This window comes from Epinephelus lanceolatus, chromosome 16, assembly GCF_041903045.1.
Source record: "Epinephelus lanceolatus isolate andai-2023 chromosome 16, ASM4190304v1, whole genome shotgun sequence".
Lineage (NCBI taxonomy): Eukaryota > Metazoa > Chordata > Actinopteri > Perciformes > Serranidae > Epinephelus > Epinephelus lanceolatus.
The window spans coordinates 2,107,289-2,132,671 of record NC_135749.1 but is presented as its reverse complement, the minus strand read 5'-3'; the positions used below and the strand labels follow the sequence as shown (position 1 = coordinate 2,132,671).

At 45.2% G+C, this 25,383-nt stretch overlaps 2 protein-coding genes across 3 annotated transcripts in view; both read left to right on the top strand.

Moving 5' to 3' along the window:
* The first annotated feature begins 1,507 nt into the window (after positions 1-1,507).
* On the top strand, positions 1,508-9,828 carry myclb (MYCL proto-oncogene, bHLH transcription factor b). Its single transcript, XM_033637446.2, has 3 exons — positions 1,508-1,776; positions 2,543-3,235; positions 5,734-9,828. Exons 2-3 carry the CDS (start codon positions 2,593-2,595, stop codon positions 6,516-6,518), a joined length of 1,428 nt encoding a protein of 475 aa, XP_033493337.2. The 5' UTR covers positions 1,508-1,776; positions 2,543-2,592; the 3' UTR covers positions 6,519-9,828.
* Positions 9,829-12,708: 2,880 nt separating this feature from the next.
* trit1 (tRNA isopentenyltransferase 1) overlaps positions 12,709-25,383 on the top strand; it is a 50,055-nt gene continuing 37,380 nt past the window's right edge. For both annotated transcript variants that reach the window (XM_078176021.1, XM_078176020.1), the window contains exon 1: positions 12,709-12,890. In XM_078176021.1, coding sequence (XP_078032147.1) covers positions 12,732-12,890 — 159 coding nt within the window. In that variant the 5' untranslated portion in view covers positions 12,709-12,731. The remainder of the gene's footprint in view (positions 12,891-25,383) is intronic.

Genomic DNA, 25,383 nt, shown 5'->3' with positions numbered 1-25,383 from the left:
TTCTATCTCTTTAAACTGATCCAGTGAGTCTGATTCATGGATCATAAATCAGACTCAAGGCGACAGGTTGTATAAAATAATGTGTGTGTCATGTCTCCAGCAGTGTGTGACAGGTTTAAGGGCTGATTTACGAGCACACACTTACTGATCGTCATCTGAAAAGCTCAGCATCTCTCTGTTTATGCTCTCAACAAATAACTAATGTGAGCCAACTAGGATTTGTCCCCAGGTTCATTGTAAACTCTGACTTATCCATGTGACTGTTAAGAAGCAGAAACATAACTTGTTTCTTCATGTGCAACATGTTAGTCTGGAGGTTTAAACTGGTGTCCTCTCACAGAGTTGGTGATTCAAGCTAAACTTTCATCTCTGTCAGAGAAAACTGATCTGAGTTCACACTGTTTACTTACAGCACAGCTACACTCACAGATAACTGAGCCTCCTACCTGCCTGTCAAACACCATCAACCCACAAACCTTCTCCAGTCCGGACTGAGTGGAGTCCTGCGGGGTGACCGTCTGTTTTTGGATCACTTAACTTTCTAAAGCTGTGTTCCTCCAGCTTCTCTACAATCAGTGATTGCTCTGCGGTTTTATGCAACGTGATCTTTCATGTCAGTGGCTGCTCGCTCCGCTGCCGTTCATCCTCAAGTCTTCTCCTCGAGGTTTCCTTAAAATGTTTACTGAAGGATTTAGGTTTTTCTCCTTATCTTGGTCTTTTGCTTAGTGAACACAAAGAACCTTAGTAACCAAAGTAAGGACAAAAACACAAGGTACCTCTTATTCCATCTGAGCTGCAACATGGTTGAGCTCATGGAGATAAATGAGGAGAATTAAGACATCCTGAGAAGAGTGTTCCACGACTGGAGAACCCGATGGACACACTGAATGATGAGCAACTGATTTTACACTTTGTTTTTTACCAGAAGTCAGTTAATGGTTGTGACTGTCTCAGGTTGGAGCACTCAGCTTTCCGAAGCTGTGCTTTTCCAGCTCCTTTACAATTAATATTTGCTCTGCGGTTTGATGTGACAGGATCTTTTAAGTCAGTTATTGGCGAGGTGTTTCATGTCAGCCTCAAGTTTCATACTTGAGGAGCAAACTTAATGTGCTTTGTGCAGCTGGCCTCATGAGTGATGGACCCTCAACCCCCCACTTTCACATGTCCCCCCTGAATGTTGGGACAAAACACACGCCCTATGTACAGTCACACACATGCACATCTCTCCATGTTGTAGAAGATCCCTTTTTTATACAGCATGATTAAACTCAGGGGCTCCTGCATGCACACACACACACACACACACACACACACACACACATACCTTTTGTGATGTTTGCATTCTTGCTGCAGAGGCAGTTGAGTGTTATCTCATGAAGTCAGTGTCACATAACCCTCTGTTCTCTCCTGCAGAGCATCATGCGTCTTTTTTTGAGTGTGCTGTCCCTTTAAACAGCGGGCGTGGCTCTCCTACTACGACCCGCCTTTTATGCATAATAGCCAACTCTCCTTCCCCCGGATCATACAGTGCAGTAGTCGGCAAAGAAAGTGACCACAGCTGAAGCCTGTCCAGCCCTGCGCGCGGCGGCACTGCGACCAAACCGACTCATTTATCTCTACGTCTGTTTACAACCGGGAAAAGCACCGAGCGGGTCCGCGTCACGGCTCCATCTGCGGCCGAACACACGGAGGAATCATCGCTGCGTTTTTTGGACACTTCCATTGCGCACAGCGGATCTATGAAGGAGCGAGCAGGTTTCTCACTCTCAGCACCAGGTAAACTCTTCTTTTTTTAATTCCTCAGCAACTTCCTCTGACACACGGGCGCGTGAACACAGGTTTCAGACAACACACGGAGCGCGTCAAGTTTTGGCTTTGCAGCTTCGGAGCGCGCGCCTGCTGCCTAATTACCTGATCGGCTGTTGGAGTCTCAGCTGAATTCTTTGAGCTTGATAAGGAGTTGAACCGAGGAGGAGCCTCAGCCTCTGTCTGAGCGGGCTCGTTGGCAGCAGGACGGGTACCTGTCCATCCAATTAGTCTCTTTCAATCAGATGTAATCACTGTATTTTCTGCTGAGCACTCAGCACACATACACCCCCCCCCCCCCCCCCCCCCCCCCCCCCCGTCACAGCATACTACTAAAGCACTGTTATGTAATCAAACACTGTTGCGAAACTTCTCAGCAGCTACACACACTTTAACTTTAACTTTGCGGCTTTTACGCACAGGTATTTGCGTCTTTGTGCGTAAAACATCGCCAGGTTTATTTCGCCTTAGTGAAGTGATGAAGACTCTGCTGTGGCCTTAATTGGCACACCATGTTCTCACACACACACTTAGTTCATGTGCTGCTGCTCTCTGAGAGACGGGGCAATATGAGGGTGTAAACAATATAATGAAACAAGTGTGATCAGCTGCAGCCGCCCCCCCACCCCCCCCCCCTCAGAGGGCACCATGTGTGCAGACAGGACTGTGATTATTGTGATTATTATGATGAGCATAAGGCTCAGTTCTGATCCAACTGTTGGCTCTCTCTCTGCAGACACAGGGAACAGGGAGTGACACCCCCCCACCCCCCCGCCTGCAGCCCCCATGCCGGGCATCAGCTCCACCGCGCCTCGTTATGAAAACTGGGACATGGACCACCTCGACCACTACCAACATTATTTCTACGACGACCACCACGACCCGGACGAGGATTTCTTCAAGTCCACCGCACCCAGTGAGGACATATGGAAGAAATTCGAGCTGGTGCCGACCCCGCCCATGTCCCCCATCCGGGCGGTAGAGGGGTCTGCCAAGGTCGGGCTGCTGTGCCCGTCTCTGGGGGACAAGCTGGAGTGGGTGTCTCAGTTCTTGGGGCAGGAGGACGAGCAGCAGCAGCAGCAGCAGGACCTGCCCTGCAAGCTGACCACCACCAATGACTCCTTCGGGAACCTGAGCTCCATCATCATCCAGGACTGCATGTGGAGCGGCTTCTCTGCGGGACAGCAGCTGGAGAGAGTTGTTGGGGAGCGCTGCGCCTCCTGTCCCGGGACGGGGGCCGCGGCCAAGGTGGCAGCCGGCTCTGCGGTTCCATCCCCGGGGAGGGTGCAGTGCGCCCCCGCCGACGCGTCGGCCCTCAGCGGCCTGGCGGCGGACTGTGTGGACCCTGCTGCCGTGCTCACTTTCCCGTTAACCGGCGGATGCAAGAAACAAGTGTCGTCTGGTTCCGAGTCTCACACCGACTCCTCAGGTCAGTAACAGACATGGAGCCTCTCTGTGGAGGTGAACAGCTCCTCTTTGACCTCCGGTTTGTCTGGTGAAGTTATGGCTGTTACTGTTTGGCTGTTCACATACGATATTATCACGATACTTAAGTCACTACTGCGATTTTGAATATGTTGCCATGTGCTGAATATTGTGATAAAATATATTGTGATGTATTACCTTTTATTTCAACTGTAAATTATGTTGCCAGAGGAAAACTATCTGATCTACATGATAAAAAAATCAATACCTGGCACAATGTGAGGTCACGATATTTCCAAACAAAAAATATCACAATACTATACTGAGTTGATTTATTTTCTCTCCATATACAGCATAGTATCGCGATATTTTTGTGTGGCTATATCATATCGTAACACAAGGCCAATTATTGATTTTTTTTTATTATTATATAAATTATTAATATTACAAATTAAACTTTAGCTAGCTTCTTCAATAATATAATCAGTTGTGTTTTCAGTCCACTAGATACATTTTGCTGCTCCGAAAACAGATGTTGACAAAGTTTTCCTTCAGTGACGTAATTTACAGTTGAAAAAAGGTAATAAATCTCAATATATTTTATCGCAACACTCAGCATATGGCAACATAGTTTAAATCACAATGATATTGCAACTTAAGTATCGTGATATCGTATCAGTGATCCTCTGGTGATTCCCGCCCCAGTGTGTGTCTGACGCTCAGTAGTAGTGCAGTGGATATAATCACACTTTGTGGTGTTTCAACAGTGTTCCTTTAATTTTCCAAAGACACCCCTCTGTAGTTTCTCCCTCTCTCTCTGCCCATTACCCCAGTGAGTATTTTGGAGGGTGACTCAGGACTTTCTTTGACCTCACATGTCACATTTCTCTTGATCATTGAGTTAATTTTTAGCTTTGATTAGTCATAATCTGGCAGCGAGGGCCGGTGTGGAACATGATGACTGCATTGCGTTACCTTGGTGCATGCAACACATGCTGAAGCCCTGAGAGCGACACGCCCATTGAGACATGTGCTGCCTGGCCTGGCTCCAGCAGACCAGCTGCTCCCTCTCGCTGCTCCTCCAGTCTCACTCCTGATAACAACATCCTCTCTGTGCCCCCCCCCCCCTCGCCGGCTCCGATCTGAATTCAATCAGAACTTTATGTAACACGTAGCTGAAGGAAATCAGCCCTGTTTAAGTGATCATGGCCCAGAATCCTCCCTGACTCCAGACCTGCTGTTCCACTCGGTGAACCCATATGATTGAGGCTGGTATGTAGGCTGCCATGTGATGCTGAGCCTGGACCGTGCATAATGGTGTGTGGAATGTCACAAAGGGAACTTGTTGCTGCATTCCTCCGCTCAACAGGCTGCAGTGCCAATTGTGTCAGTGGGTGGATTTGGTCCGAGCCAGCCCGGGCTGTGAATAGAGCGGGATTAGCCATTTAGGAGGTCGGCTGGGTGTGCAGAATTCTTTGAGTGTGAGGCACTATTTCACACCATTTCAGGGGATAATGTGCACTCAGAGAGCAGAATGAGCGGCCATAGAGGAAATACATGTATGCTTCAGCTCCCATAAAGAGCCATTAGGGCTGCCTGAGGGAATTCTGCACGCAGCGTATTATGAGGTGTCATCTTTTGTCATATAAATGCTGGTGTAAATAATGAGCAGACCCTCTCTGTCTAAAGCTCTTTGTCCTCACGTCTGTACTGTGTTGTTCATGAAGAGATTACCACTTTCTGAGCAGTCAGATCCACAGAGGCTCAATTACTTTAAGAGTGTGTTTCAATTTACAAGAGTATTGAAATGTGTATGTCGGTTGGTGGAATCAAGTCGATGAGACCTTTCCTCATGTTTAACACCCTGCCTGCACTCTGGTGAACAGAGCAGCAAATTAGGGATGTAAGATATTGGATTTTTTGCAGATGTTTAACAGCCTCTTCTGTGGTGAGTTAACATCATATCCTGCATTCATACTTTTATCCTGACGGCCCACCAGCAGATGGAGACATGAAGTAGAATACTCTTTAATGTATGGAATATTTATTCATTTTGCAAATTAAGAAAAAGCATGTCAGCTGATTCTGAGAGTTCATATTAAAGCCGATGTTATCGTGCATCCCTGCAGCAAGTGGTTTTAAACGTGTGCAGCGTTGAATCTGCGTCGGCTCATTCTAACAGGACGTGTTGTTGATTTGTTTGTTCCCCTGACCCGTGTCTGCCTCTCGCCCTCACCCTGTCCTCACGACTGAAGAGATGGAGCTGACCTAACGGCGTGAATCATCACCGTGACAGTGTGTATCCTGCGGTGTGTGAGATCATGTAGATTTTACGAGGATGTGTGAAGTTGGTATTAACAGAGGAATTTGGTGTCAGGGACCAGTGTGAGTGCGTCTCCTCATGTGACTCATCTTTCCCACCTCAGCCGCCACCTGCCGTCATCAGCAGGTGTTTTGTATGAGCACACGCATATTTTGATACCTTCTGCTGTTCCCTTTCAGATGACGAAGATGACAAAGATGAGGACGAAGAGGAGATTGACGTGGTGACGGTGGAGCACAAGCAGCAGCGCAAACCTCGACGACTGGTAAACACTCGCAAGCCGGTGACCATAACGGTGCGAGCGGACCCCCTGGACCCCGGCATGAAGCGTTTCCACATCTCCATCCACCAACAGCAGCACAACTACGCTGCCCCCTCGCCGGACACGCTCCCTGCGCCGCCTGAGCCGCCTCGGAAGAGGGTCCGTCAGGAGGCGTCCTCTCAGGCGAGCCAGCCGCACCAGAACTCCCATTACCAGCAGCCGCGGCCCGGCCACGCCCCTCTGAACTTAGACAGCAGGAAGTGTCCTGTGACCGTGGCCAGGTCAGAGTCACCTAACCTCAGCGCCTGCTCTCCTACCTCCTCCACATCGCCTTCGTCTCCCCCCTCCTCCTCTTCCTCCTCGACCTCCCATCCCCACAGCTCCCCCTCGAAGCCTCACTCCTTCTGCCAGCTCTCCAGCCCCCAGTCCTCCGACTGCGAGGACACAGACAAACGCAAGGCGCACAACTTCCTGGAGCGCAAGCGGAGGAACGACCTGCGCTCACGTTTCCTCTCGCTGCGGGACGAGATCCCGGGCTTAGCGGACTGCCCCAAGACGCCGAAGGTGGCGATCCTGACGCGAGCCACTGAGTACCTGCAGCAGCTGCACGTCAGCGAGAGGCAGAAGGCTCAGGAGAGGAAGCAGCTGAAATCCAGGCAGCTGCAGCTGCTGCAGAGGCTGGCACTGCTCAAACGCTCCTGAACGTCACCACACACACACCACACACACACACACACACACACACAGTGAGCAGGACTACATGAAGGAGAAAGACACTAATGTTCACTTTGAATTGGTCACGTTGGAAAATAGTGCGGGTGGATTGTTTTTTTTTTTCTTTTCTATTTTGTGGTTTGCACATGAGCTTCTGAGTGATTGACGAGGCCGCGAGCCAGTCAGGACAGACAGCTAGGGACTGATCTTATGGGGCATCATACGGGCAGATTAATATGTCCATGGTCACTCAATATAGGTTTGTCAAACTGTTAGAGTTCTCCTCGCTGAAAAACTGTTGCTTGCTACGGCAAGTGAACGCAGCTTCTAGTTGATAAACTGCTCCGACTGTGCTGTCCTCCTGCTGCATGGTCCGGTCAGACGTTTCCTTGATTGTGATGGGGCTCGGTGTGCTCGCACAGCAGAGATGTCTCCTCTTTCTGTCTGTCATCAGTCTCCTAAAGTGTCTCTGTAGAGTCTCCTTCATACTGTTCTTTACAGTCCTCAGCGCGTGGCGTACAACTTTGACATTTTGTTAACAAGTTGCGCCTCGTTTCCGCTCCATCTTCTTTTCCGTTCTCCTCTCGTTCTCCAGAGCATCTGACCTCTTTCCTCTTGTTCTTTTCTTCACACTTCTTTTCCCTGTCAGCAGTTGAAGTTTCGAGCTTCATGCTCGCTGATCTTGGGACTGCAGGGGGCTGCAGTGGGACTGTACTGAGCCACGCAACAGTGATGTTACAACTGGATATAATAAGTCCTGCACCTCTGGAACAGCTCAGCCTAAAGGGTTCATTGGGTGTTTTTCAACCTGGGCTCTATTTTCCTGTTTTGTGTCTAATGAAAACAACAGGGTTTGAAATTGGTTCATTATTGAGTGAGAGCGCTGCAGCCGGCAGCTGTGGGCGATGTGCACTGTCAATTTATGTCCACTAGAAGTGTTTTTGATACTGACAGGCTCAGTGTTATTTTAAGTGTCTTGCAACATTATGAAAGAATTCCTACAGATATAGACCTTTTGTTAAAGAGCAAGATCCTTTTTGTTTTACCAGAAACGGCCCCAAAATCACCATCACCAAACCCACCAGACCCCATTTAAAAAAACAGTAATTTTACCATCATAGAACACGCTTCATTCAAAGTCAACAGCAACAAAATAAACTCTCAAAAGCTGTCCTGGTTCCTTTTTCCTCTGCTCCAACAATCACCAACTCTAGTTTGGTCAGATTATATCCTTAACTCACCCACTAAGACGTGAAAATATGCTCCCTCTGCACATGCTAAAATTACTGTTTTTTTGAATGGGGTCTGGTGAGATTGATTTCAGGGCTGTTTCTGCATAAACACACAGGTCTATCTTTGTAGGGATCCGTCCATGATGTTTTAAGACACTTATAAGAACAACTTGAGCCTGTCAGTGGCAAAAGAAGCTCTTTTAATGGACGTACACTGACGGTGCACAAATGCCCCACGTGGTTACACTGCAGCGTGTTTCGCTGTTGCACACTGCAGCCACTCATCAGTACTGGACCAGTTTCAAAACTCATCGTTCCCATTGGAGACATGAATAACAGGAAAATGGAGTCCAGGTTAAAGAATACAGACTTTAACCCTTTCAGTCCGAACTTCTGTGCCTGCAGGTTTCCCTTCTTGCATCGTAGACGTCTCAACAGCAGCACCGTGGGAACGACCAGTTTCCTAGCATTATTATCATTATTTGGGGAAAATACGTTGCCATACAGGCGTTGTTTGAGATTGATCCTGTTTTCAATCAATATCTGCAAAAAACACTCTGAAGATCTTCACCAAGATTTCACTGTAACTTTCTTATTGTTGTGCCATGAGAGCAGCCAAGACGTGAATGTTGGCTTCAAATTATCAACCAAAAGAGAATGGCTTCAATTAAATCTGTTTGTTTAACATCAAATACGCCAACGTCTGCTTTGAGATGAAGCCCGACGAGTTCCAACTGTACATTTGTTTCATCATGCTGTCAGATATATTTGTATTTTTGTTTTGCATTTGATGTAATGCCTATAGAAGCCTTTCAATGTACGTAGACGATCCTGTTGGATGTTATGTATATAGGACCCTTACTGTACAGTCCCTTCCAGAACCAAAACCAGAGCTGTCTACTATACTCCTCCTAGTTTTTGTCGGCCCCGTGTCTTAAGGCGGGGCCGAGCTTGCCGGCTTTTCAAAGATAACTCAAAGCTTCTATTTTTGTTAATAAAATGATGATGAAAAAGAGTCAAAATAAAACACTTACTGAACGTTGATCACACTAGCCACTTTGTCACCACCTGTTTATTTTGTTTGCAATGCCTACATGTTTCTGTTTCCTGTCTCTGGGGTTTCTTTTGTTTGTACAAGTCAGAGTTGACAAAAGTTTTATACTATATTTTCCTACCGAGTTGTTTCAGTGTGAGCTAATGATTGTTTCTGTTGTTGTAGCTGGCGGGGCTCTGGTGGTGGTTATGTGCTGAAACTTGGCGTGCACGGTCTGCTTTCTGTCTGCGGAGCGGAGAGCACCTGAACGCTCCTGGGTTCAATCCAATCACTGCTGTAGCACTCTCTTAAATCTGCCGCTGGTGGGCTGGGGTGGGGGGGGGGCTTAAGAGGATCTACCGATTTAAACTTGTGTAGCCTGTCGTGACCTTAATGTTACTGCGCTCTCTGCTTTTATTCTGCAAGCCTGGTGCTCCCTATTGTTCCCATAAAGCCATGCAACAGAGAACACTGTATCCCTGGATATCGTACTGTAAATGACTCGGTCACGATGAGTAGCATGCTCTGCTCTTACCGGCACTCAGGAAACTCCCACATATAGCCTGTAGCTCTTGTGATAGAGCCATTGGCTGTAATATGCTGTAACATAACGCCAGAGCCCCAAAGACAGTCAGACAGACAGACAGACAGACAGTCAGACAGTCAGACAGTCAGAGAGCATCAGACACTTCAGGATCTCTCTCTCAACGCTCCCCTTCATTCTTCTGAATTAGCTCTCATGTTTTTCCTGCTAATGATTTCAGCACAAACCACCATTAGCCCTGATTATTATTTCTCGACAGGGAGCGCCCACAGCAGTGGATCGCCCCGTTTCTTTATTTGTTTGACTGGTATTGGTCACTGGTCTCTGCTGTTGGCACAGTCACGGTAGCAGTGGACGTTGCTTACTTACTTTGAGAGTTTAACTATGGTGATTTTTGGAGCCTTGTCTCAGCACTTTGTTTTTTCTGTACCTCATAAGCCTCTATGTATGAAGAGTAAGTCAGAAAATAATAAATTCATGGTTTGACATCAGAAATGACCTCTTTGCCTCTTTTATACACATTCAAGAATCATTATCATCTGGCTCCACACTCACCTTAGATTCAACAAGGTGCTGGAAACATTCCTCAGAGATGTTGGTCCATATTGACATGATGACATCACACAGTTGATCCATGATGAGAATCTCCCGTTCCAGCACATCCCAAAGGTGCTCTATTGGACTGAGATCTGGTGACTGTGGAGGCCATTGGAGTACAGTGAACTCATTGTCATGTTTGAGATGATGTGAGCTTTGTGACATGGTGCGTTATCCTGCTGGAAGTAGCCATCAGAAGATGGGTACACTGTGGTCATAAAGGGATGGACACGCTCAGCAACAATACTCAGGTAGGCTGTGGTGTTTAAACCATGCTCAGTTGGTACTAAGAAAATCTCCCCCACACCATTACACCACCAGCAGCAGCCTGAAGCGTTGATACAAGGCAGGATGGATCCATGCTTCCATCTGAATGTCCAGACTCATCAGACCAGTCTCCTGTCGTCACTTCAATCACCTTTCTTCATCATTCTGATGCTGCGTTTGAACTTCAGCAGCTCGTCTTCACCATGTCTACGTGACTAAATGTTAATGAGTTGATTAGCTATTTGCATTAACAAGCAGTTAAACAGGTGTACCTAATAAACTGGCTGGTGAGTGTATATCTATTTGTATAACGTTTTTTCACCAACCATTTGAAGACACTGATTCGTTCACTTTTCGACCATGTGTCACTGTGATTTGCAATCGTGAGATTTTTTCATCCTCCACAGTCTGCAAGTAACAGTCTATCATTTTGGAGTGGAACTATAGTCAGGCTTCAAATAATCAGTGAAAAAACATTTTGAACCATTTATGAACGTCTGAATGTTGTGGGGAAAAAACAGAAATATGGTCTAAATCAGTGTTTCTCAAATGATGTGTCGTGACCTCACATTATTGCTGCAATATTCAACCACACCTGTACAAAAAGTTAAGGATAATTTTGATTGACTGTATCAGTATGTTGTGCACACACATTTCCTACAAATATTTAGATTAATTTGGTTTTGGGGCGTCGGTGGCTTAGTGGTAGAGCAGGTGCCCCATGTACAAGGCTGTTGCCGCAGCGGCCTGGGTTCGAGTCCAGCCTGTGGCCCTTTGCTGCATGTCATCCCCTCTTTCACACTTAACTGTCCTGTCCATTAAAGGCAAAAAAATGCCCCAAAAAATATCTTTAAAAAAAGATTAATTTGGTTTGATTTAATTCAAAAAAGCTGTTCACATGTGGGAATTATCAGTGTGTGACACATCAAACACTCTGATTGGCAGCTGGTCTAAATGTAGCTGATCAATCAATGAACCTTCTCTGAACGTCTTAGTTAGTTAGTTAGTTAGTTAGTTAGTTCATTTATTTATCCTTTCAGAAATTCTTTTTGTGTCTGTGGCATCATCACAAAATTCCTAAGAAACATTACAATTAAGGACAAACATTAGACAACCATAGAACAAGTACAACCACAGCTGATAACAACAGCAAGACATAACAAGACAGCATCTAACAACAGCGCTCTGCACCAGCATCACCAACAATCAACAATTAAGAAACCTACCATAGTGTGCACCTTGTATCACAAGCATAATCTGTTCAGCAGAGCTGTACTGGAAGGTATGAAAGATTTCCAGCCACTCGGCACTCTGTACCTCCGTCCTGATGGTAACAACTCATATTCACCATGGAGAGGGTGAGAAACATCACCTAAGACTGAGGGTCCCTTCTCCACTACTCTGGACTCACAAAGTTGTGTCATGCTGCGTTGTTGTTGACCCGCAGTCTTGCTAGACATGTTAACAATCTTGTTAAGTTTGTTCCTGTTTCCAACAGACAGTGAGAACCAAGCAGTAAAGCATAAAGTTAAGATAATCTCCACAAATGAACAATAAAAGAGAAGCAGTATTTGTTTGTCCTCTCCAAACTGTCGGAGCTTCCACATAAAGTCTTTGCTGTCCTTTGCTACAGACTGTGTTTGAGTCCCATGACAGTTGTTTATCGATTACTGTCCCTATTATATTTATATATATTTATATTCATTGACAACCTCAAAATGCTCGCTGTGATATTTAACTGTACGAGTGGTTCTGGCAACAGCAGCTCACCTGCAGCACACAGGTTACACACACTGTCACACTGACACATAATACATGTGTATTTATTGAGCAGCAATTTGAATTTAACATTAAAAATGCTCTTAAAATACAACTACAGTGAAATATAAAACAATATAACTCATGTATATTTTTGTCTGTGTGGTCGTAAGAAGAAGTTTGATGTGGTTGAAACCTGAGAATAAAATCTGTTGTGTTGTTTTTTTTCTGAGGGTTTTTATATTACACCCATTTATCTTCCAATAAACCACCTGTATGAGTGAACACACACACACACACACACACACACACCTCCCTCTCCCCGTCCATTTGTTCGGAGCAGCCTCCACGGTAACTGATCCTGGCATCTTCACCATGGCAACAAGCATCTCTGCTCACGGCTGCAGAGCCTGGACAGTTTCCATAGAAACAATTATAACATTGGTGCAATGTAAAGGCATCTCACTAAATGTTATCAGCAGCCTGATGTGCTCACAGATGGAGTCATGAGCAGAGACCAGTCTGCTCCCAGTGACTGAACCGAACTGGTTTTGATCCAGTTTGACGTCACGCGACTCCAGTAAGATGTTTGAATAATTATATTTATTTGGTCTCATAAGATGAAGCATCCTCCTCATCACATTACCCCCTCATCAATCAGTGTTGCCACAGTAACGGCTGCCTGTTGCCTGGCAACAGAGCCCACCTCTCGTCGCGGTGCCCAATGCGCATGCGCGCTGCCGTCAGCTGGGCGCCGAGGAAGCAGCATCATGGCGGCGTCCGCAGGCAGCGTGCACGGTGCATTACGGAGAGCCATGGTCCCGTCGTTGGTGGTGATTTTGGGAGCTACCGGTACCGGGAAGTCCAAGCTGGCGATCGAGCTCGGGAGGCGGCTTCAGGGGGAGATCATCAGCGCGGACTCCATGCAGGTAGGAGGAGTGACGACACGAGGAGAGGAGCAGGGAGTCCTGGACATGGAGTCATAGTGATCTGTGACGAGTCTGTGAGGAGCGACATGAGTCGAGTTAAGCAGAATGAAACTGATCAGACAGTGAATAAAGACACGAGACAGACAGGAGACAGACAGGAGACTGTCCTCTGTGTCCTCTGTGTCCTCTGTGTCTCTGAAGCAGCTGTGTGTGCTAAATGCTAAATGCTAACGTCAGAACATGACGACAGTAACTTGTGATGATAATGCGACTATTAGCAGTTAAACATGTAACACTGGAGCTCAGCTCAGACAGCAGACATCCTGCTCAGTGGCGGTCCTCACACATGTGGGGCCCAGGGCAGGCCAACACCAGGTGACACCCCTGAAAGAAAACATGTCTCCTGCAGCTCAGCAGTCAAAGTGCAGTGAAATCCCAAAGTCATGATGAAGAATGATAATAAGTAGAGATGCATGATATAATGGGACGTTGTTATTGTTATGCAGTATTCTGATAATTAAGATTACAGCTGATATATAGTGCAGGTAACATGAAGCCACAGCTGTCATTGACTCAACATGAGCAGCATCTACAGCGACACAGTGGGAGGTCGGGAGGGTTAAAATAATAGATTCATCCCAACTGATCTTCATTTGAATGACCTGATATCGATGTGTAAAATCTGAGATCCATCTTTTAGGACGCATTCACGCTGGTTCTATTTGGTCCGCTGAAAAGGAACCCTGGTCCACTTCCACAGATAGTTTGGTTCATTTGGAGTGGTGTGAATGCTCATTCAAACTCTGCTGCGGACCAAACGAGCGAACCCTGGTCCACTTGAAAACTGCGGGTCTCGGTTCACTTGCAAGTGAACTCTGGCGCGGTTTGCTTACAGTGGGAAATGCAAACGGACTATCCAGCGAACCAAGGGGAGGAAGTGACGTAGAGCGCAGTGCATTTGGTGTTTTTGTGGTGACCAGGTGGGCTGAAGGGGATAGATTAACATTTTTGGTCCTGGCCAATCGATCAGCAGGGTTTCCTTCTTCCTTATGCTTCTTTGCTTCCTGGTCAGTGGTTGTTTCGGTGTTGTAACTGCGTGGCGTTGTCCAGGTGGTTTGGTCTGCTTTAAAAAGTGCAGTGTGAAAGTGAACCGAACCAAATGAAGGCGCAAATTTCCCTGCCCACTCGAACCGAGTCTCCCGGACTATCCTGGTGTGAATGTGCCCTTGATATTCACTTTTCCCCACTAATGTGTGAAGCTTTAACCTCGTTAATCTCGCCTGTAGTAAACGAGCAGCGGTGCTAAGTTATTAACGACTGTAGTGTTGAGAAGCTCCAATGTTCTTTTATCTGTAACTGTTAGATTACTTTTTTCAGTGTTGGTATTATTTATGATCACACTGCAGCAGCCGCTCCTCCTGCTGTGTGTGTGTCGGGTCCGCTGTGCTGCTTTTATGCACACACACAGACACACAAACTCGGAGCAGACATGCCGCAGTTGAGACAGGAAGTGAAGATAACGTGAGCTGACGACAGCTACAAGGATTATTCACTTTTAATCCTTATTATGCACCTTATGAAAATCTATTATAAGATCTTAGAAATAAACTTTTGAATAAAAAGTACTAAAAAGCCATGCATAAGTAATAACTGCAACGTTTAGTGATTTTTTCACAATCAAATCCCGTGCCATCAAACGAAGCTTCGAAGCTTCGAATTTTTTGGGTCAGCCCTAGTGGATACAAGCAACATGAACTCCATACGGGACCTTTGCCTGGAGGGTGGTTGTGATGCAACAGGACTGGTATCTGCTCCTTTGTGTGAGAAGGAACAGGTGTACTGGTGTGCATGTTTCTGACCACACTGTCAGAAACAGACTCCATGAGGGTGGCATGACGGCCCCACGGCATCTAGTGGGACCTGTGCTCACAGCCCAGCACCGTGCAGCTCCATCATTCACCAGAGAACACCAGGACTGGCAGGTCCACCATCAGCGCCCCGTTCTCTTCACAGATGAGAGCAGGTTCACACTGAGCACATGTGACAGGCGTGAAAGACGCCATGGTGAACGTTATGCTGCCTGTGACATCATCCAGCATGACTGGTGATGGTCTGGGGAGGCAGATCCTTGGAGGGTCACACAGACCTCCATGTCATAGCCAACAGTACCCTGACTGCTGTTAGGTACCAGGATGAAATCCTCAGAGTGACTGTCAGACCTTATGCTGGTGCAGAGGGCCCTGGGTTCCTCCTGGTGCAGAGGGCCCTGGGTTCCTCCTGGTGCAGAGGGCCCTGGGTTCCTCCTGGTGCAGTGGGCCCTGGGTTCCTCCTGGTGCAGAGGGCCCTGGGTTCCTCCTGGTGCAGAGGGCCCTGGGTTCCTCCTGGTGCAGAGGGCCCTGGGTTCCTCCTGGTGCAGAGGGCCCTGGGTTCCTCCTGGTGCAGAGGGCCCATCTTGTTCTCCACAAATTACACAACAAACATCAGTGAAGATTTTACACTTCAATAATTTGCTCATCAAGATCTGACGTGTGATTTAAGAGTCACCTTAATTTATTTGAGCAGTGTATAAACTGACATGTTGCTGTAAAGATATTTATTGGTTCATTCATCTGTGTGTCTTTTATTGATCATCCCGTTACAATAATCATATTAAAGAGGAAGTAGTTAAAGGTTTATATGATCCGCGGTGAGATCGTAGAGCTGTGACGACTGATGACTGTATAATGACAGGTTAATACATTCTCACTTCCACTGCTGTGTGTGTGTGTGTGTATGTACACAGTGACATTTAAAAAACTCTCAGGCTTGCGTCTCTTGCGCTCCTCTCTCTCTCTCTCTCTCTCTCTCTCTCTCTCTCTCTCTCTCTCTCTCTCTCTCTCAGCCCCGCCCTCTCTTTCAGTTCTCAGGCTCTGTTGCCACAGCAACCAGAGGACGCGCACACAGAAGAAAAGGTTGGGTACAGGTTTGAGTCTGGGTCACAGCGGAGCCCAGAGTGGACACACACACAGAAACACACACGGTAACTCCGCTTGATCCAAATCAGCCAGCGAGCCGGTGATCCACCCAATCACGTCGCACTTTGCTCTTTCATCATCACCTTCCTCCTGCTTCATCCTTCCTCCCCCTCCTCTCCGCCTCTTGGTGTGCATTGTCCTTGAGAGTGTGTGTCCCAGCGGGGAGCCCCTCTTCCAGCAGTCACCTGGTACTGGGTAAACTGGGTTACGCTAATAACATCTCAGCCCAGAATATCTCAGCGACCAGCAGCCCTGGTGGAGAGAAACTGTGGCCTAGTTACGGCACGGCAGCCCCAGCCTATCTCCACAATCCCCGGCCTTGTTGCTACCCTCCTGTTGGTGTGTGTGACGGCGACAGAGACATGCAGACATGGAGCGAGTGAGAAAGAGACTGCTCATGTGAGAATGAGGCTGTGTATAGGCTGGAGCTGGCCTGTGTTGTCTTTGGGATAGGAAACAGTCTGGTCTTGTTTGGGAGAAAGCAGCATTGTGCTGAGCTGGTGCATATTCAGCGCCGTGCTCCGCCGGCCCAGCAGCTGATAGTGAATGGACACGCTGTGGCCACTGGGAAGTGTCTATTGTCCCGGGGAGAATTGGTTCCCACACTAGCCTAACACTCCTATTGTGTTGTGCTCACCCCTCCTGCCCCCGGCCCAGGCCCTCACCCCACAGTTCATTGGACATTATTCACTCATTAAATGAACATGCTATCTATGGCACACACACAAGCGCCCGCTCTGTACTGCCACTGAATGAGGCTCCGCCAAATAGTGTAAACCCAAGGTTCCCAAACTGGGGGTCCAGGGACCAGTGGGGTCCCTTCAGAGGCTCCCAGTAAAATTGACACTGTTCTGCCACTCACTGCTACAAGTTGGACCGACTGAGGATGTGTGTGTGTGTGTGTGTGTGTGTGTGCAGTATGAGTGTGATTGTAGGTTGCACAGCCCTCACTGTACCATCGCCTCACCTATATATAGATAAATTGTGTCACTGGGAACCTTGTGAGTGTGAAAAGTCTCAAATTAGCCAGTTATTTAAAGTCTTCTGTGCACCGTCCTCCCAGTTAGACGAATCTGGAACTGAGCTACAGAACATCAAGCTCCACTAAATGTATCTGGATTCTTCGGCCTTTTTACTTTTAAGTCTGCAAATTTATATGTTTTAAAAAGATGTTTTCCCCTATTTTCTCTGTTTATTTTGCTGTTTACAGTAAAATAGTCTTCGATTAATACACAGGCAGCATTAAAGAGCTCTGGAGAGGCTGAGATTTGGGTATTTTTTATCATCTTAAAGTTTCAGGGAAGATTTTTAAATCAGTGTTTGGAGTGTGTGATTGTGTCTCTGGCTTCTGTTTGAGAATGGGTGGAGGATGCAAAAGTGTGCTGGTGTAGGTCTGTAGGTACAAGTTAGGATACAAGTTAGAGTACCAATAACAATACCGATACCAGTATTGGAAATGCCTCCGATACTACCTCAAATGCGGCATCAGGTATCGGCGAGTACAGCCTATGACCAATCCGATACCACGTAATGCCTCACGTCATTACGCATACGCACGCTACAGGCAAACAAAACAGAAATGGAGCAGAGTTTAAAAAGCATTCTACTGTAGCCTTTAAAATGTCTTTTTACCAAATTGTGTGGCTGCACTTTAACCTGTGTCTTGATCTGTGTCAACACTGGATAATAATAATAAAAAAGGTTTTATGGCATTCATTCTACTATGTATTTATTTCTTAATATTTTACACAGAGTTTTAGGAGTTGAGACATACAACAATTTCAGGGATTGGAATTGGTATCGGGAAGGAAAAAGTGGTATCGGTACATCTCTAATACAGGTCAGATGCAGCAGGTCAGGTACTCACAGGTAACGGGTACAAATATATGTGTGTGCTCTAGTCCATCTATGTTTGGTTCCAGTAGTCCAGTTCTCATCAGGTTCCCCAACACCTGACACGGATCTTGTTGACCCGGCTGACGTCAAGCCAGTATGACTCTTGTTTTTTACGGTCTCACTCATCCTGAGGTCAGCGAGCAGCATTAGGAACCTTGCCTACAGGTCCAGACTGGATCTGTGTTGCCTGCCCTGACCGGGATTCAAATCCCAGTCTCCCGCGCCAAAGTCAGTAGCCTTAACCAAAAATAAAGTACATGTGGGCGGGCAGCAGGTGAGAGCAAAAGCTGATGACCTTTGATGTTGTCTGTCACTTTGGAGAAGTTTTCACAGATGATTCACGGTTTACGCTGCACCAGGCAGCAAAATGTATCTAGCGAACTTAAAAAGCATTTGATTTTATTATTCTAACACTGATTTTTACAAACTTACAACCAACTCTTTGTGTGCATAAAAAACTTTAACCTGTAAAAAATGGAGCAAAAACAAAAGTGCTGCATTTAAATCTTTGTTCAGTGTGTCATAACTCTACATGAAGGTCACGAGTCACTGTTGCACTGATTGTTTGTAGGATTTAATTGGTGGAATGAGGCGTCTGATGAGCTGCGCTGACCAGACATTTGTTAATCAAGCGTCACCTGAGCAGCGAGGACGATTTCTCAAGGCACAAAGCATTATTGGTAATCTGACACATTTGACATGTGCGGTGACAGTAAGGGGAGAGAGTGAGTGCACTCCAGAGGTGATTCATGTGGGGAGCGCTCAGACTGAAACATTAGAGCAGTTTACTCAGATCTGTGATCATCGCTCAAACGCCGGCTCGTCCGTGTTGTGCCGCACGTTACATCAGTGAGATATACTGAGGAGGCCTCGACTCACTCCTCATGTCAAGGATATTGGCAGCTGCTGGGATCGTGTGCAGGCTTTTATCGTCTCGTTTGTCCCGTCGCGCAATTTGTAATGAATACCTCGACACAAGCAACTTAAGCACTCACTCAGTCATTTAAGGGATCTGAAAATATGACTCTGATGTTTTCACATGCTTTAACTAAGTACGATAAACAGCAGGTACGTCACGATGCAGTACAACAAAATTCTTGATGTATCACAGCTTGTTCCACGTGGGATATATTAAATGACTATATCGCAAACAGCGAGTATAAATGGTCACCTCATTTGTTTCGTTTTTTCTTGCTTTCCTCCATGGCTCTCTCTGCAGGACTCCAGACTCGCGTTTTGCGACCGTGGAGCACCACTGCAACTTGAAAATATTAAAATAAGAATTGAAGAGCTGAGTTTGTTTCTAGCTTAGAATAAATAAATCCAGTTTAACATCACCACGGTAACAGTTTTAGCGACAGCGTGAGTAGAGGAAGTGTGTGTCTTTGTACCTGCAGGGCTCCAGAACACGACTGCTACGCCTCGTTTCCTCTTTCGTGTATGTACGGAGACGAGGTAACCAGAAGTTAATTCATTCCCATGGGAATCTCCGTGATATCTGATGTGCCTGTGAAACTCCTCCCCTCTGTAATATTTCAGTCTGGAATTTGCCTCAAGTAGGTTAAAAAGAGACCGTACGACAGTGTGCTAGCTTAGCTAACAGGCTGCTAACTGGCTAATAGGCTATTCTTTCCAGTTCAGTTAACTGTGTTGATGTCAGGTGAGTTTGTTTGATTAAAAATAACTTGTTTATCTAGTTTTAACACTTTGTGAATCTGAGTAATGTTATTCTGTTAAAATATGGTTATACATTATGTACAGTCAGATCATCATAATGACGATCTTTTTATCGATGGTGATCATTTATACGTTTTTTAAATTAGTGGAAACTAATTTTAAAAAATGTGGAAATGAGGCATTCAGTTACATTTTGCGACCACGGAGCACCAGTGCAACTTGCAATTAATGTAAATATATAAAGTGGAGAGCTGTTAGTGTGTTTCCAGCTCAGTGAATAAATCCTCACGTTTTAAGGTGCAGCAGCAACATTTTAACTTTGTGCTAACCGCTAACAACAACTGTTAAACATCAGGACTTCCTGCTCAAGATGAGCTGGGTGCTTCAAAATAAAAGCACCAGTGGTCTTTGATTTATTTAATTACTTCCTCCTCAACTTTATCAAAACAATATTTAAATGTTATAATAATTATACTATGACAGTAGCTACTAGAGTCGGGGGAAAAATGGACAGAGCACAGTATCGCAATATTTTAACATATTAAACTTTTGGTAGCTTACTAGAATAATATAATCAGATGCCTTTTCAGTCCACTAGAGATGAAGAGACTAACTACTTTATTTGATAAAACTGTAGATGTTGACAGAGTTTCCCTTTAAAAAAGGTGATAAACAGCAACATATTGCCATATTTCTTTTAAATTTTATATATTTATTAAATGCTCAGCATATCGCAACATGTTTAAAATCACAGTTATATTATATTGTGACTTAAATATTGTGATAATTATTATCGTATTGTGTGGCCTCTGGTGTTTCCCACCCCTCTTAGCTACTTTATTAAACTTAAGTGTTACTTTAGTTCATTTAATAATTTTGTGTTTTAGTAGAGATTTCAAAATATTGAGATATATTTTGTGTAAAAAAAAAAAAACAAACAACAAAAACCCCGCCATATTATTATTATTTTTTTTATTAAATTTTTCATTTTTAATATTATTCTAAGTGCTGTAATTGTTTAAAAAAATTACTAAGCTATATGGCCCTGCCCTATGTTGATTAAATACTGGGTTTCTATGATATTGTGATTCAAAGTTTTAGGTGTGATTTACTCACAGCCAGCACTCATACCGCTAATACCTTAGTTTCCCAGGAACACTTGAACACACCAGCAGGCAGGAGTTTTAAAAAAAACTTGTCTCGGTTTTAAAGTTTCGAGCATCTGTTGAGTTTATTTACATGAAATAAAGACATGAAGGTAGAAAATGAATCTTTGTTGATCATTAGTGATGCAGAGTCTTCATCACACGACACCAGCGTGACTCTGGGAACACTTTAAACAAACTGCGTGAACAGATTTCTCATGCGTCACCTGTTAAACACATTAACTTAAAGCACATTGTTGGCAGATGATAAATAGCTTCACTGCAGGGTGTAAAACGGGTGTGTTTGGTTGTGTGTGGGCGGGGCCATGGGGCGTCACACTGAGGGGCCATCAGAGATCGTAAAGGGCAATTTAACAGGTCATGCACATGTATGCACCGTCACGTGAATGTGTGGGACTGCTGGAGGTATCGGTGGCCGGTGACCCTTTGCTTTATGCATCTATAAAAGAAGGAGCGGCCGCATTCTCTCAGAGACGACATGAGCGGCGAGAATTACGACAAAGGACGCCAATTTGTCAGACGTGTGTTTTTGTGTTGATGTGAGAAGCTGTCATGTGCCTTTCTGTAAAAACACAGAGTGACCATTGGCCTTATGGGTCGTAAATTTGGACATGTGATGGTCATGTAGCTGACCACTGTGAGGGGGGCGGGGCTTATTCTTTTAAAGGTCGTGCTTATTACTGGTGGGAAGTTGTTACACACATGCACCAACACCAACTGCTTATCTACGTATTAAACACATCCTACACTCAGATACTGTCCAGCTACGTGTTATATCCTTCTAATGCGCTGGCAGTCATCCTTCCTCCTTCTCCCTCTTCTTCTTCTCTCTCTGCGATGAGTTTCTACCCCCCCACCCCCCCCCCGACTGTCTCTATCTGTCTGGTGTGGCGATGACCTGTCTGGGCTTTGACGTATCTGTTTGTATTGTAACTCAGGCGATGCTTCCTCCCACATCCTATTTTGTGATGCATCTTTTTAAGTAATCTAAGCCTTTGGAGGAGCGAGCCAAAAATCAGAGCTGATTAACTCTTATATTTGGTGTGTGTGTGTGTGTGTGTGTGTGTGTAAGTATGCAGTCTGCGGGTGTGGTGATGCGGTCACTGCTACAGTAAAGCAGCGAGGGAGAGGAGGATGGCAGGATGGGGGAAGAAGGGAAGAAGAAGGAGGAGGAGGGTGGGGGGGAACAACGCCATGAATGATTTATTAGTCTGGCATTACTGGGCCATTCCCCACAGAGAGACAGAGAGGAAGATGGAGGGATAAATTGTTGAAGGATGGTGCCTTGAGGGGGAAGGAGTGGAGGGGTAAAAAGAGAAAATAGGCGGGTAGGTATTCTGTGGTGGGTGTAATGGAGGGAAGGATAAAAATAAAGCGATGCAGCTCACACTCTGAGCTGCTGAATGTGCATCAGTGTCCAGGGGTCAGAAGAAGGATCAACTGGATCGTCTTCCTCTCTGGACCACAGTCACTGACCACACCTGACCCTCAGAGTGTTTCAGATCAAAGCTTTTAACATTTATGGCGGTACAGTTTTCCTCCAGTTCCAATTTTATTTTGTTAAAAAATGTCAAGTATTTTCTCCACAAACGTTTTGATTGACACACGGCCTTATTAAAGTGACACCAGCGACTGTCTGACCAATGACAGTTTGGTTGGACACAGTCATATCGACCAGAATGTGACGGTGTTAATGATATTTATAGTTGGTTTGTCTATATTGTGTTTTTGACCATTTTGATAATTACCACAGTGTCTTTATTAGCGAGGTTAGCCAGTCAGTTAGCTTAGCTGGCTATTGAAATGAAGAAACACACAGTCAGGTTTAAGCAGGATTTATACTTGTGTGGTGGTGTGTCTGTGTCACTCTGCAGTTACACCTCCAAAACACTAGTTGGCGGTGAGGTTTCTGTGAAGTGCTGTAAAGTTTAGTTGATTCAAAACACACATTAAACACACATTAAACATGGCTTAATAGAGACAGTTTCAAACACAAATCAGCTTCACTATAACTTGCAGCATTCACAGACAAACACTTGTCTTTATCTGGACATATTTTCCCCACAAATACAACATGCTAACGTTATTAGCACAAGCCTATGGTATTTTACATTGTATAAATTAGCTTAGCAGCTAGCAGAGATTTCCTCTGCTCATATAAAACCAGGGACAACAGCAACATTTAACAAAGGTAGCGGTACATAGTTTGGCTCCATTACAACTCAAAACATTCACTGACAAAACAACTGTCTTATACTAAACACGTTTTCCAAACAAATACAACATGCTAACGTTATTAGCACAAGCCTGTGGCATTTTACATTGTATAAATTAGCCTAGCAGCTAGCAGAGATTTCCTCTGCTCATATGAAGCCAGGATAAATCACACACAAGACTTAAAATGCTGTTTTAGTGGAGGCTTTATTGTCTTCACAATTTATTGTTTCTTATCTGTGAAATTAAAGTAAATCAAAGCTTTGTTTCCACTGAGGGAAATGGTTTCAGCTTACATAGACAGACAGGAGGTCTGCGTCACTGTGACGTGGAGGTGCACGTCAGGCTACGGCGTAGATTTGAAGCAGAAGTATAAACTCCGCCTTCGTTAGTGAGCTATAGAGGTGCAGGTAGGTGGATTGTGTTACCTTAGGGAAGAGCAAGGTGAACTTTTTCCAGTCTTTGTGCTAAGCTAAGCTAACCGTTTGTTCAAGGTAACTTCATATTTACCAGAAAGATATGAGAGTTGTATCAATCTAATCATTTAATACGTGGCTAGGTCTGGGTGGTATGACAAAATTTTCATATCACGTTTTGTTAAAAATCATATTGGTTTCATGGTATTTGATGGTATTTTGTTCGGGTTCGGCCCACTTGACATGCTGCTCTGTTGTGCTATGGCCTATTAAAGTGCTGGAATTTGTAATTTATGTGACAACGCCTGAACACAACACAGGCTTGGCTTCATTAGTGCCATGCTCGGTTATAATTGTCTCAGACTCGGGTCGGCTTCGGTCAGGAAAATGTGGTGTGCAGCGGTGAAATGGGTCCCCGTTGAAACACTTTTCTGCCGCGCACGTTCCAGACGTTGTTTGGGCTATTCAGCAGTATTGCAGTATATGAAAAATTCATACCATAACGAAAATAAATACCGGTTTTCGGTACGAACCGGTATACTGCACAGCCCTACACATGGCAATACATAGAATGTTTGTCAAAATTCTTCAAGAAACAAAGTGGAATAGAAACCTGCATGTGGATGCTCTGATACTACATCTGCTGAACTGAGTCTCTGTGTGCGGCTCGCTGAATAATAAGGAAAATAAAATACACATAAAATAAAGCTTTAAGATCTTTTACTATTCTTGTGGTCTGTTACGATCGTCTCTGGTCATTTGAAATACTAATCTGATACACTGGCCTTACACCACAGTGAGGGGTCCGCTGTATCCCCCTTTATCTGCTTTTGTCGTTCTCTGAATCTTATTTCGTGTCTCAATAAGTGTTTGTTCTCTCCGTCTCTTTCTTTTCTCCTCGCCCTCTCTGTCTCTCCTGCCCTCCTTCTTTCATTTGGCCATGCTCCCCCCTTATTTATGTGGCAGAGGAACAGCTGTCTCGTGCAGGGCGTAAGGTTGGCCAGGCAGGCCGGCTGCAGGCTCTGCAGAGCTCGAACACTGAGCTCATTGTCTCACACACGCACACACACACGCACACACAGACACACACACACAAATTCCTCCCTTACTCGCACACAAGCCACACGGTCACAGGAAGATGTAGGCAGCTGAACCCACATGAGCCAGTTTCATTCAAGTATGTCAGAGTTTGGAATTAGCAAAGCTGAACATGACGAGGATCATGGCAAAACCTTTTTAAAATGTAATCTGTAGGACTGATGAGAAGCAGCTAATGTTTCAGTTCTGGAAAAGACGTTTTGACATGTCAACATGTCATTTAGTTAATTGTAAAACAATTTTAACATATTATAAATATATTTTCACATGTAGAAATTCATGATGATGAGTCAGAACTGATTTACAGAGGTCTTTAATTACAGACAGGGCTCAGTGACCAATGAAATCTTGCCGGCTAACGTTTGGTTGACTGTTAGGGAGCAGCCCGAATTATAGATGTTAGTAGTTCCTTTTTCACAAATAGGAATAATGATTACAGATATCTGCAATGGAATTTTCACATGTTGAAAAAGGATTGCGAAAAATTAGAAACACTAGTCCATAGCCATTGGTAGCTTTGTCCCCTTCTACCTATGCCAGTCCTCAATGCCTATGTGCAGTTTCACATAGATTGACCACGTCAGTGAGTAGAAAAACGTGGGACAGACATAATGACTGACTGACAGAATGACACACTGACAGTTTGCGTGATTATGTACAGCATACCATACCATGATTTAGTCATACCAAACATTAGAAAACACCAACACTGGTCCACAGGGGGAGCCACAGCGATCGGTCGCATTTTAGCCATTTTGAAGCATTTTTCTGTTGTTATAGCGCCACCCAGTTGCCAATTAGAGTTAAATTTCTCCAGTCACCTTGAGGCGTCCTGTTCTACATATCTACCAAGTTTAGTAAAAATCCATATGGCGGTTAGGCCTAGATAAGAAATGAGCTCTCTAGCGCCCCCATTTTGTTTGATGGGGTCAATAATGGAGGGGTCCCCTCAGATTATGTGTGGTCATATGCCTACAAAGTTGCGTGGTGATGGGTGAAACCCTTGAGATGT

Coding starts and splice junctions, on each gene's coding strand:
- myclb (XM_033637446.2), top strand. CDS start 2,593: ATGCCGGGCATCAGCTCCACCGCGCCTCGTTATGAAAACTGGGACATG. Junction 3,236..5,733: donor GTCTCACACCGACTCCTCAG/GTCAGTAACAGA, acceptor GTTCCCTTTCAG/ATGACGAAGATGACAAAGAT.